The sequence below is a fragment of the Ranitomeya variabilis genome, chromosome 4 (genome assembly GCF_051348905.1).
Source record: "Ranitomeya variabilis isolate aRanVar5 chromosome 4, aRanVar5.hap1, whole genome shotgun sequence".
Lineage (NCBI taxonomy): Eukaryota > Metazoa > Chordata > Amphibia > Anura > Dendrobatidae > Ranitomeya > Ranitomeya variabilis.
This window is the reverse complement of record NC_135235.1, coordinates 741,266,886-741,279,764: the sequence shown is the minus strand read 5'-3', so window position 1 is coordinate 741,279,764 and position 12,879 is coordinate 741,266,886. Positions and strand designations below refer to the sequence as shown.

At 47.6% G+C, this 12,879-nt stretch overlaps 1 protein-coding gene across 1 annotated transcript in view; it reads left to right on the top strand.

The window, feature by feature from the left end:
* The first annotated feature begins 6,147 nt into the window (after positions 1-6,147).
* The window catches only part of LOC143768030 (uncharacterized), a 49,244-nt gene continuing 42,512 nt past the window's right edge, over positions 6,148-12,879 (top strand). The window contains exons 1-6 of the mRNA XM_077256681.1: positions 6,148-6,256; positions 8,759-8,893; positions 9,023-9,199; positions 9,282-9,405; positions 9,489-9,586; positions 9,785-9,875. Of these exons, the coding sequence (XP_077112796.1) occupies positions 8,816-8,893; positions 9,023-9,199; positions 9,282-9,405; positions 9,489-9,586; positions 9,785-9,875 (568 nt within the window). The 5' untranslated portion in view covers positions 6,148-6,256; positions 8,759-8,815. The remainder of the gene's footprint in view (positions 6,257-8,758; positions 8,894-9,022; positions 9,200-9,281; positions 9,406-9,488; positions 9,587-9,784; positions 9,876-12,879) is intronic.

Below are 12,879 nucleotides of genomic sequence, written 5' to 3'. Positions count from 1 at the left end.
TACTCTCATCACACTCCCCTTCCATGGTATAATGTCCCCTCCTGGCTGTGCCCTTACACTGTCCCCCCATGCTACAAACCCACTACTCTGACCATATTGTCTCCTCACACATTTCCCCTCCCTCATTCTGTCCCCCTCACATCCCTCCTGTTCACCATACTGTCTCAACATATATTTACCCCCTCACTTTTTATACTGCCTGCTCACCTGACTTCCCATACTGTGTCTGCACACATCCCATCACTCTCACTCCCCGTACTCTGTCCACATCCATTTTTCACATCGCTACTCATACTGTGTCCACATACATTCCCCCGTTCGCTCCCCATACTGTCTGCACCCATCCCCCATACTGTTTCCTCATACATGCAAACCATTCCCCAGTACTGTTTCCTCATACATGCCTTCATTCCCCCATACTGTTTCCTCGTAGATGCCCCCATTGCCCATATTGTTTCCTCATACATGCCCCCATTGCCCCGTACTGTTTCCTCATACATGCCCCCCGTTCCCCCGTACTGTTTCCTCATACATGCCCCCATTCCCTCGTACAGTTTCCTCATACATGCCACCCATTCCCCAGTACTGTTTCCTCATACTGTACATGCCACCCATGCCCCAGTACTGTTTCCTCATACATGCCACCCGTTCCCCAGTACTGTTTCCTCATACATGCCCCGCATGCCCCAGTACAGTTTCCTCATACATGCCCCCATTCCCCAGTACGGTTTCCTCATACATGCCACCCATTCCCCAGTACTGTTTCCTCATACATGCCCATTCCCCAGTACTATTTCCTCATACATGCCCCCATTCACCAGTAGTGTTTCCTTTATACATGCCCCCCATTCCTCAGTACTGTTTCCTCATACATGCCACCCATTCCCCAGTACTGTTTCCTCATATATGCCCCCCATTCCCCAGTACTGTTTTTTCATACATGTCCTCCATTCCCCTGTACTGTTTTCTCATATATGCCCCCCATTCCCCAGTACTGTTTCCTCATACATGCCATCCATTCCCCAGTACTGTTTCCTCATACATGCCACCCCTTCCCCAGTACTGTTTCCTCATACATGCCCCCATTCCCCAGTACTGTTTCCTCATACATGGCCCCCATTCCCCAGTACTGTTTCCTCATACATGCCCCCATTTCCCAGTACTGTTTCCTCATACATTCCACCCATTCCCCAGTTCTGTTTCCTCATACATGGCCCCCATTCCCCAGTTCTGTTTCCTCATACATGCCCCCCATTCCCCCGTACTGTTTCCTCTTACATGCCCCCCATTCCCCATACTGTTTCCTCATACATGCCCCCCATTCCCCATACTGTTTCCTCATACATGTCCCCCATTCCCCAGTACTGTTTCCTCATACATGCCACCCATTCCCCAGTACTGTTTCCTCATACATGCCTCCCATTCCCCAGTACTGTTTCCTCATACATTCCACCCATTCCCCAGTACTGTTTCCTCATACATGCCACCCATTCCCCAGTACTGTTTCCTCATACATTCCACCCCTTCCCCAGTACTGTTTCCTCATACATGCCACCCCTTCCCCAGTACTGTTTCCTCATACTTGTCCCCCATTCCCCAGTACTGTTTCCTCATACATGCCCCCATTCCCCAGTACTGTTTCCTCATACATAGCCCCCATTCCCCAGTATTGTTTCCTCATACATGCCCCCATTCCCCAGTACTGTTTCCTCATACATGCCCCCATTCCCCAGTACTGTTTCCTCATACATTCCACCCATTCCCCAGTTCTGTTTCCTCATACATGCCCCCATTCCCCAGTACTGTTTCCTCATACATGCCCCCATTCCCCAGTACTGTTTCCTCATACATGCCCCCATTCCCCAGTACTGTTTCCTCATACATTCCACCCATTCCCCAGTTCTGTTTCCTCATACATGCCCCCATTCCCCAGTACTGTTTCCTCATACATTCCACCCATTCCCCAGTACTGTTTCCTCATACATAGCCCCCATTCCCCAGTACTGTTTCCTCATACATGCCCCCATTCCCCAGTACTGTTTCCTCATACATAGCCCCCATTCCCCAGTACTGTTTCCTCATACATGCCCCCATTCCCCAGTACTGTTTCCTCATACATAGCCCCCATTCCCCAGTACTGTTTCCTCATACATGCCCCCATTCCCCAGTACTGTTTCCTCATACATTCCACCCATTCCCCAGTTCTGTTTCCTCATACATGCCCCCATTCCCCAGTACTGTTTCCTCATACATTCCACCCATTCCCCAGTACTGTTTCCTCATACATTCCACCCATTCCCCAGTACTGTTTCCTCATACATAGCCCCCATTCCCCAGTACTGTTTCCTCATACATGCCCCCATTCCCCAGTTCTGTTTCCTCATACATGCCCCCCATTCCCCAGTACTGTTTCCTCATACATGCCACCCATTCCCCAGTACTGTTTCCTCATACATGGCCCCCATTCCCCAGTACTGTTTCCTCATACATGCCCCCATTCCCCAGTACTGTTTCCTCATACATGCCCCCATTCCCCAGTTCTGTTTCCTCATACATGCCCCCATTCCCCAGTACTGTTTCCTCATACATGCCACCCATTCCCCAGTACTGTTTCCTCATACATGGCCCCCATTCCCCAGTACTGTTTCCTCATACATGCCCCCATTCCCCTGTACTGTTTCGTCATACATGCCCCCCATTCCCTCATACTGTTTCCTCATACATGCCCCCCATTCCCCAGTACTGTTTCCTAAGTAGGGTGATAACACACTTATATATGGTTTTTTATGGACCCACACTTTATTCAAGTTGTTGGGTGTTGTGTATGCTTTTAAAGTCCTGTTTTGTCTAAAGTTATTTTTTGGTAAAGAATTTTGATTAATAAACTTTGTATTTTTATAGTATTAGTTTTGGTTATTTTTTGTTTTGCCATATAGGAGTAACTGGAGCAAGCCCATCAATATTAAGGAGTTGTTTAGCTATGTCCCATACTGGAACAATGTAATAAAGTTAAAAAAATATATATTCTAATGTGTAAAAATATTTATTTTTAAATTCCCAAATAAAGAATAAATAAATATATTTCCAATAATTTCATTTATTTATGTAAATTAAAAAAAAAACCAATAAAAATACATATATTTGGTACAGCTTCATCTATAACGACCCCCTCTATAAAACTGTCCCACTAGTTAACCCCTTCAGTGAACACGGTAAAAAAATAAAAAAACGAGGCAAAAAACAATGCTTTATCATCATACCGCCGAACATAAAGTGCAATAAAACGCGATCAAAAAGATGGATATAAATAAAAATAGTTCTGCTGAAAACGTCATTTTGTCCTGCAAAAAACAAGCTGGCATACAGCTCCATCAGTAGAAAAATAAAAAAGCTATAGCTCTCAGACTAAAGCAATGTAAAAATAATTATTTTTTCTTTAAAAGTTTTTATTCTGTAAAAGCGCCAAAACATATAAATGAAGTATCGCAGTAATCGTACTGACCCGAAGAATAAAGCTGCCTAACCAATTTTACCACACGTGGAACGGTATAAAAAAAAAAGCAATTTCTGAATTGCTGGTTTTTGTTAATTCTGTCTCCCAAAAATCTGAATAGAAAGCGATCAAAAAATGTCATGTGCCCAAAAATGGTAGCAATGTCGGCTCGCCCCCCAAAAAACAGAATCATGTGATGGCTTATCAGCCAAAATATGAAAAAATTATAGCGCTCAAAATATGGTGATGAAAACACTACTTTTCACAATAAAAAGCGCCTTTTAGTGTGTGACAGCTGCCAAACATAAAAACCCAATGTAAATCTGGTATTGCTGTAATCACACCGACCCGAAGAATAAAGTCGTCTAATCACTTATACTGCACGAGGAACGGCGTGAAAAATAAATAAAACCAATTCTTCACATGCTGTTGATTTTTTCATTGTTTCCCAAAGATCACAGTAAAGCTCGGAGCACATTTATCCTGCGCTGAGCACTTACATCGGGGTTTCCATATAAATCTCTGAAATACATGATTCAGACAATACCCCCGGTGGAAGATTACCTATAATCTGGCAGATGGAGGCACTGTGGGTGCCATAGGACCTGTGATCCGGCGGTGTCCATCTTTTTAGGATTGCATAAAAGTGCCGTCGGCCACAGTTTTGTGCACTTCTGAAAAAAAGGAAACCGTGGAACAGAGGCCAGAGGGAGTCCAGAGTAACTCAGATCCATTCACTATAATGAGGCAACAATCAGGGGTTTCATTTGAATCAAATCACTCAGCGATTGATGGAAACCACAAAGTAAGTGCTCAGCATAGAGCGCCAGATAAATGTGATCCCAAACGATATGTAAAATGTTCCCAATAGAAGCTTTTTTTTTTTTTGTGACTCAATCTAAAAAAAAAAAGCAAGTCCCCACTCAGGTCCGTCATCTGTTAAAGAAAATATAGGGGGCTTTCACGTTACTGGTAGCACAAAGACTCTGGAAAAATGAAATGGCCCCTCACCCGCCAAAAGAAATTCGGCAAATTCTCCACTCCTATATCCAAATGCCCCCTCCCTTCTGAGCCCTAGTGTGCCTAAACAACATTAGTGCCCAAATGTTTGTCATTTCTGTGATGAGAGCCCACCTAATTTACAGGTGCGCGTCTCCAGAAGCATGAGCTGGGCATAATGTACTGGTCACTACAACGGCAGTTTGCAATTTTCACTCGGCAACATCCACTGCTGCCTGTTTCTGGAAAATACCCAAGGAGTCAAAATCGTCACTACAACTGTAGATAAATTCCCAAGGGGTATAAGTTCCAAAATGGGGTCCCTTATGGGGGTATATCGGCACTGAAATATGGTGATACTTCCCTTCTGAGCTTTGCACTGTGCCTCAAAAGTAGTTTTTGACCACATATGGGGTATCGATGAACATTTTCTCCTTTTGCCCTTGAGAAAATACAAAATTTGTAGTTAGAAAAGATTTTTGTGGGAAAAATTTGATTTTTTAATTTTTACGGCTTAACGTTCTAAACTTCTGTGGAGCACCTGGGGGTTCAAGGTGCTCAATACACATCTAGATAAGGCTCCAAAGGGGTCTAGTTTCCAAAATGGGGTCACTTGCAGGGGGTTTCCACTGTGTAAGCACATCAGGAGCTCTCCACACGCAACATGGCATCCGCTAATTATTCCAGCATATTTTACATTCACAAAATCAAATGGCGCTCCTTCCCTTCCGAGCTCTGCCATGTGCCCCACATATGGGGTATCAGCGTACTCGGGAGAAATTGCACAACAAAATGTATGGTCCATTTTCTCTTTTTACCCTTGCAAATGTAAAAAAAAATAGGTCTAAAGGAACATTTTTGTGAAAGAAAAGTAAATGTTTATTTTTTTCTTCCACATTCCAAAAATTCCTGTGACGCAAATGAAGGGTTAATAAATTTCTTGAATATGGGGTTTTGAGCACCTTGAGGGGTGCAGTTTTTAGAATGGTGTCATTTTGGGGCATTTTCTGTCATATAGACCCCTCAAAGTCACTTCAAGAGTGAGGTCCCTAAAAAAAATTGGTTTTGCAAATTTTGTTGTAAAAATGAGAAATTGCTGGTCAAATTTTAACCCTTATAACTTCCTAACAAAAATAAATCATGTTTCTGAAATTGTGCTGATGTAAAGTAGACATGTGGGAAATGTTATTTATTAACTAATTTGTGAGATATGACGCTGTGATTTATTTTTTCACAAATAAACGCAAGTAATATCGAATAAATGTTACCACTATCATGAAGTACAATATGTCACGTGAAAACAATGTCAGAATCACCGGGATCCTTTGAAGCGTTCCAGAGTTATAACCTCATAAAGGGACAGTGGTCAGAATTGTAAAAATTGGCCGGTCATTTAGGTGAAAACAGGCTTCATCTCAAAGGGGTTAATAAACCTCCCCCTACATTCTGCGACTGTGCCTGTAGATTAATAGAGACGTCGCAAATTAATACCTCATACACACACGGCTCTGCTACATCCACACTGTAAACCCCTCCTGACCCCACACAGAAACTGCCCCTCATCCAGCACCATGACAACCAGCACAGCAGAGTCCTGCATACACTGAGGCCCCTGGTCATGTGACCCCTGACTCCTCCCCTCCTGTGACCTCATCACAGGTCCTGTGCGCACAGAGCAGCCATAGTGGAGTGCGGCTCTGCGGGTGGAGGTCGGTGCTGGAGGCCCCATTATTCTCTATGTGGAGTGCGGCTCTGCGGGTGGAGGTCGGTGCTGGAGGCTCCATTATTCTCTATGTGGAGTGCGGCTCTGCGGGTGGAGGTCGGTGCTGGAGGCCCCATTATTCTCTATGTGGAGTGCGGCTCTGCGGGTGGAGGTCTGTGCTGGAGGCTCCATTATTCTCTATGTGGAGTGCGGCTCTGCGGGTGGAGGTCGGTGCTGGAGGCCCCATTATTCTCTATGTGGAGTGCGGCTCTGCGGGTGGAGGTCGGTGCTGGAGGCTCCATTATTCTCTATGTGGAGTGCAGCTCTGCGGGTGGAGGTCGGTGCTAGACGCGCCCGTTACATGATCGAGTACTGTGGGTGCTCCAGTCCTCGGCTACATGATTTGCGACTGTTAGACAGTAGTGATGAGCGAGCATACTTGTTGCTCGGGTTTTCCTGGGCACGTTCGGTGGTCTCTGAGTATTTGTAACTGCTCGGCGATTTTGTATTCCTTGCCTCAGTTGCATGATTTACGGCTGCTAGCCAGCCTGAGTACAAGTGGGGGTTGCCTGGTTGCTAGGGAATCCCCACATGTATTCAAGCTGTCTATCAGCTGTAAATTATGCAGCTGAGGCAAGGAAAACTAAATCTCTGGGCAGTCACAAATACTCGGAGATCACCTGAGCGTGCTCAGGAAAACCCGAGCAGCTTGTATACTCTCTCATCACTATTAGACAGCCAATAAACATGCGATGATTGCCCACCATACACGGTAATGCTGTAGTCATGCTGGTATTATAGAAGACCTGGTGATGCGATGCTCAGCACACTGTCCTGAGAAAGCAGGGAGAGATGTTATAGGAGGGAGAGCTTAGCTTAATGTCAGCCAACCTAAATATTATAAACTTGCACTTTTTAGTTCCTTTCATGTGGCACTATAGGTTTTATTGGACCTTTTTTTTTTTTCAATCTTACTAAATAAATTAAATGATGTGGGGTTCCCCCTTACTTTTAATAACCGGCCATGGTAAAGCAAACAGCCGGGGACTTATATTAACAGGCTGGCAAGCTCCATGGATATTGGCCCCTCCCCAGCCTAAAAATATCAGCTTTTTCAGCCACCCTAGAAGTGGTGCATTACATTAGATGTGCCAATTCTGTCCCTTTGCCTGGCTCTTCCCGATTACCTTGGTGCGTTGGCAATCGTAATATTTTGAGGATTTATGTCAGATGGCATCAATCTTAGGAGTTAGTGTTGGAGAGACATCTGTCAAACATCCCCATTACTAACCCAGTAAACTGAAAGAATAAAAAACTCAGAAAATATTTTATTTTTAAAAATTAACTCCCCTACCCCCTATTCACCAAATTATTAAAAACATTTTTAAAAAAGCCATGCTGGTTCGAAGGAGTCCATGAATTACAACATGGTCCACAAATGACAACCTGAAAAACCTAAAAAGAGAGAATTGCATGAATTTAGATAAGAGACAGTCCTTCGTTCATCATCATAGTACAACCTCTGGAGTCTTGTTCTGAGATCGAAGGATCATAGGTCACTATGGTTCTCATACTACAGCCATCCCCCATACACTGCATATTTGTGATGCTAATCACTGTTTATGGACAAGCCATGAGGCTGGGTAATCAAAAGGTCCGAGGTCAGGAGGGTATGTCATATAGAGAGAGGTGATAAAAAAAAAAAAAAATAAATCATCAGGTCATGGTCCAGGGGTCAAAATACCTGGAAGATAGCGGATCAAGCAAAGAGTGAAAACACACAGATTCATAGCCCTGTCCTAGGTCAGGCAGCAGTAGAACAGAGCACAGTGAAACAAGGCAAGTATACGCTAGTGAGCTACAATTTGCACTAGTCTGAGGCAGAGACAGCTGGCTAAATACCCAGGTAATTATTTCAACCACCATCAGTACATGAATAAATCACCATAACCATCATCATTAAATTGATACGTCACCAGAACCACCACAGGTTTATGAATACATGACCAGAACCAAGAGTACTTGAATACAAGAACCAAGCTTAGTACAACAATCAATTGTAATATCAATTCAGCCCCATAACCAATTGTATCGCTTGAATTTACAACCCTGCAACAAAAATGGTAAGAAGATACTTGGAGCCATCATCGCTGCGGACCATACAATGAACATTTACATCCAGGTATCTTATGGATTACATCTTCTTTGAAGGTCGTCTTTCTTTCCATCTCCATCTTGTCTAGATGACATGATGACTTTTCACAGCCACACCTGGTCTCTGCAGACCTCTATCATCTTCGGTCTTTTGCAGCACATCCTGGTCAGTCCCAACAAACTTGTGATTCCTACAGCTAATCAGTTGCTGAAGCAGTGTCAAACTTAGCCAGAGATTGGGAGCATGGAGGAGATGTCTTAGTCAGTTACTCAATTTGTGTTCCAGTCCATACAAGACTAGAGAATAGAACTTGTAGATGTTGTATCTCCTGATATGTTTCCCTTTGTTATTATTCCTTATGTTGTTAAATTGGTTCATTTTCTTCCTGTTCATTTCCCTACAATATCAGATTCTCTCAGTGGACATCTTGTATATTAAGAGAACTTTTCTCTATTAATAATCAAGGATGGATATGGACAGGGACCAGATGGCAGAGAGGATATTACACCTCACCCTAGAGATCCTCTTCCGGCTTACTGGAGAGGTGAGAGATTGTGATGACGTCACATTACATCATTCTTATCTATGGAAATAACAGATGGACAGAACTGGAGAGGTGAGGACTCTGGAAATGTCTGAAGTGAGATTTATTAATTGGTCTCTCCATTACCAGGATTACACAGTGGTGAAGAAGACCTCTAGTGATCGCTGTCAGGACCCTGTGTCTGAGAGATGGGGAAGACCCCTGAGCCCAATCACAGGGCCTCCACCTCACCTAATACATGAGAACTTCAACGACCGGAAGATTCTAGAACTCGCCTACAAGATGGTTGAGCTGCTGACTGGAGAGGTGACACTGCTGGGAATGCTGGGACATTATACAGTAACTCTATGATGGGATCGGGGGATGACGGTATCATTGTATGTGTCAGGTTCCTATAAGGTGTCAGGATGTCGCCGTCTATTTCTCCATGGAGGAGTGGGAGTATTTAGAAGGACACAGAGATCTGTACAAAGACGTCATGATGGAGGTTCCCCAGCCCCTCACATCACCAGGTAATAGACAGGACTAAATACACACGGCCTATAATTATCTGTATGTAAAGAATGAATTCAGTCCCTGTATGTGTTTCCTCCAGATCTATCCAGTAAGAGGACAACACCAGAGAGATGTCCCCGTCCTCTTCTTCCACAGGACTGTAACCAAGAAGATCCCAATGTTTCTCAGGATCTTCAGGTAGATGGAGAGAAGGTGTCATGAGATCTCCCCTATGATGTGTAGACGGCAGTGAAGGTCTTGTGCTCAGTCTTGTTTTATCCACCAGTATTATATGTTTTATACTTGTGTAATGAGAATGGTGGAGATGGCAGGATTAGAGCTGATCATAGATGTGACTTCTCCATCTGTCTGTGACTTTTATAATATTTGTTTCAGGGTGAAGATCTGACCCATATTAATACTACAGAGACATATGTGAGGGGTGATGAGCGGTGTAAAGAGGAGATTCCTACATATGACTACCCAGGTGAGTAGTGACCACTAAATGCAGAGAAGTCACAGATTCTTCTCAGTCACCGGCTGTGGCTACTTTATCAGTGGAGTAGTTCGGCCGTATCACGATCGTGTGATCACCATTTTGCCTCTAGAGTAGAACCTTCTCTTCCGTCATGTTCAAATGATTTTGTGAATTTATGAAAGCCCTTTCCTATTGAACTAAAAATCTGGAGGATCCACCTGCCCTCTGGGATCTGTAAACTACAAAGCCAAATAACAACAGTGTACCTAGAACGTGCTGACAAGTTAGAAAATCACTTGAAGAAAAATATTATGATGGTCTTCTAAGAGAAAGCGGAGGGTAATGATGCTGTTGGTTTCCCAGAATCCTGATTAGGAATAAGCGAATGTGCTCTCTGATGCCCAGATATCACTTGATTATCTTGGTGCTCGGATGTGCTCGTTTTTTTTTTTTAATCAGATAAATTAAATTTTTATTGAACATCCCAAAATAATGCAAGTATTACATATCCCATAACTTTACTCAGATAACATTTTATATTGAAGTATCCCTCCCTGTCCCCTCCCCTTTAGAGACCATATCAAAAGCAAACAACATTCCTATCATTATATACAACTAGCTATTGAACCCGTTCTACGCCCGGGTGGCGAGCATTTATATTGGAATATGGTCTCCATCCTGGTATGTGCTGCTCCTATCCTGTCATATGCTGCTCCATCCTGCGCCCCCATCCTGTCATGTGCTGCTCCACCGTGTCATGTGCTGCTCCATCCTGCGCCCCCATCCTGTCATGTGCTGCTCCTATCCTGTCATATGCTGCTCCATCCTGCGCCCCCATCCTGTCATGTGCTGCTCCACCGTGTCATGTGCTGCTCCATCCTGCGCCCCCATCCTGTCATGTGCTGCTCCACCGTGTCATGTGCTGCTCCATCCTGCATCCCCATCCTGTCATGTGCTGCTCCACCGTGTCATGTGCTGCTCCATCCTGCGCCCCCATCCTGTCATGTGCTGCTCCACCGTGTCATGTGCTGCTCCATCCTCATCCCCATCCTGTCATGTGCTCCCATCCTGCGCCCCCATCCTATCACGTGCTGCTCCATCCTGCGCCCCCATCAGTGCGGGCGGCTGTGCTGAGTGCGGGCGGCTGTATGTGGCTGTGCTGAGTGCGGGCGGCTGTATGTGACGTGGCTGTGCTGGGTGCGGGCGGCTGTGCTGGGTGCGGCAGCTGTGGACGGCTGTGCTGGGTGCGGTGGCTGTGCTGGGTGCAGCGGCTGTGCTGGGTGCAGCGGCTGTGCGTGGCTGTAGGCGGCTGTGCGTGGCTGTGGGAGGCTGTGCTGGGTGCGGCGGCTGTGCTGGGTGCGGCGGCTGTGCTGGGTGCGGCGGCTGTGCTGGGTGCGGTGGCTGTGCTGGGTGCGGCGGCTGTCCGTGGCTGTAGGCGGCTGTGCTGGGTGCGGAGGCTGTGCATGGCTGTGGCGGCTGTGCGTGGCTGTGCTGGGTGCGGCGGCTGTGCTGGGTGCGGCGGATGTGCTGGGTGCGGCGGCTGTGCTGGGTGCGGCGGCTGTGGGTGGCTGTGCTGGGTGCAGCGGTTGTGCGTGGCTGTGGGCGGCTGTGCTGGGTGCGGCGGCTGTGGGCGGCTGTGCGTGGCTGTGCTGGGTGCGGCGGCTGTGCGTGGCTGTGGGCGGCTGTGCGTGGCTGTGGGCGGCTGTGCTGGGTGCGGCGGCTGTCCGTGGCTGTGGGCGGCTGTGCGTGGCTGTGGGAGGCTGTGCGTGGCTGTAGGCGGCTGTGCGTGGCTGTGGCGGCTGTGCATGGCTGTGCTGGGTGCGGCGGATGTGCTGGGTGCGGCGGCTGTGCTGGGTGCGGCGGCTGTGCGTGGCTGTGGGCTGTGCGTGGCTGTGGGCGGCTGTGCTGGGTGCGGCGGCTGTGGTCGGCTGTGCTGGGTGCGGCGGCTGTGCGTGGCTATGGGTGGCTGTACGTGGCTGTGGGCGGCTGTGCTGGGTGCGGCGGCTGTGCGTGGCTGTGGTCGGCTGTGCTGGGTGCGGCTGTGCGTGGCTGTGGGCGGCTGTGCGTGGCTGTGGGCGGCTGTGCTGGGTGCGGCGGCTGTGGTCGGCTGTGCTGGGTGCGGCGGCTGTGCGTGGCTGTGGGCGGCTGTGCTGGGTGCGGCGGCTGTGCGTGGCTGTGGTCGGCTGTGCTGGGTGCGGCGGCTGTGCGTGGCTGTGGTCGGCTGTGCTGGGTGCGGCGGCTGTGCGTGGCTATGGGTGGCTGTGCGTGGCTGTGGGCAGCTGTGCTGGGTGCGGCGGCTGTGCGTGGCTGTGGGCGCCTGTGCGTGGCTGTGGGCGGCTATGGTCGGCTGTGCTGGGTGCGGCGGCTGTGCGTTGCTGTGGGCGGCTGTGCGTGGCTGTGCTGGGCGCGGCGGCTGTGCTGGGTGCGGCCATTTTCTTGGTCCTGCTCCCGGAGTCGGCGCCTGCGCAGTCCGCGCTTTCCGGCGCCATTTTCTTGAAGACACTGCAATGTGTCTTCAAGAAAATGGCGCCGGAAAGCGCGGACTGCGCAGGCGCCGATTCCGGGAGCAGGGGGACAGTCACGGCCCGGAAGCGCGTCGGTGGAACGGGTCAGGTAAGTATACTCACCCTCCGCCTCCTGGCTCGTCCCTGCTTGTCCGGTGGAGATCGCGGTGTGCGTTCAGCGCTTACGCATACCGCGATCTCCTGGGAGCGTCGCTCTGTGCGGTCCAGACTGCGCCGGCGCTTGCGCTTGCGCAGTCTATAGAGGCTTCGGACAGAGTGACGCTCCCAGCGTTATATTATAGATATCAAACAGCATTCTAAAGCCACATATGTAAACCTCTATAGTAGCATATATCATTTCAACCATACTAATTCCAGTCCATCCACAGTTGCCATTTTTTTTTTCTTTTTTTTATAAATTCGTTTATTAATTCCAAAATAAAACAAACATTACACACATTTGCATTTGTCATTATCAATTATACCATAGAATACAAATAATTGCAGAG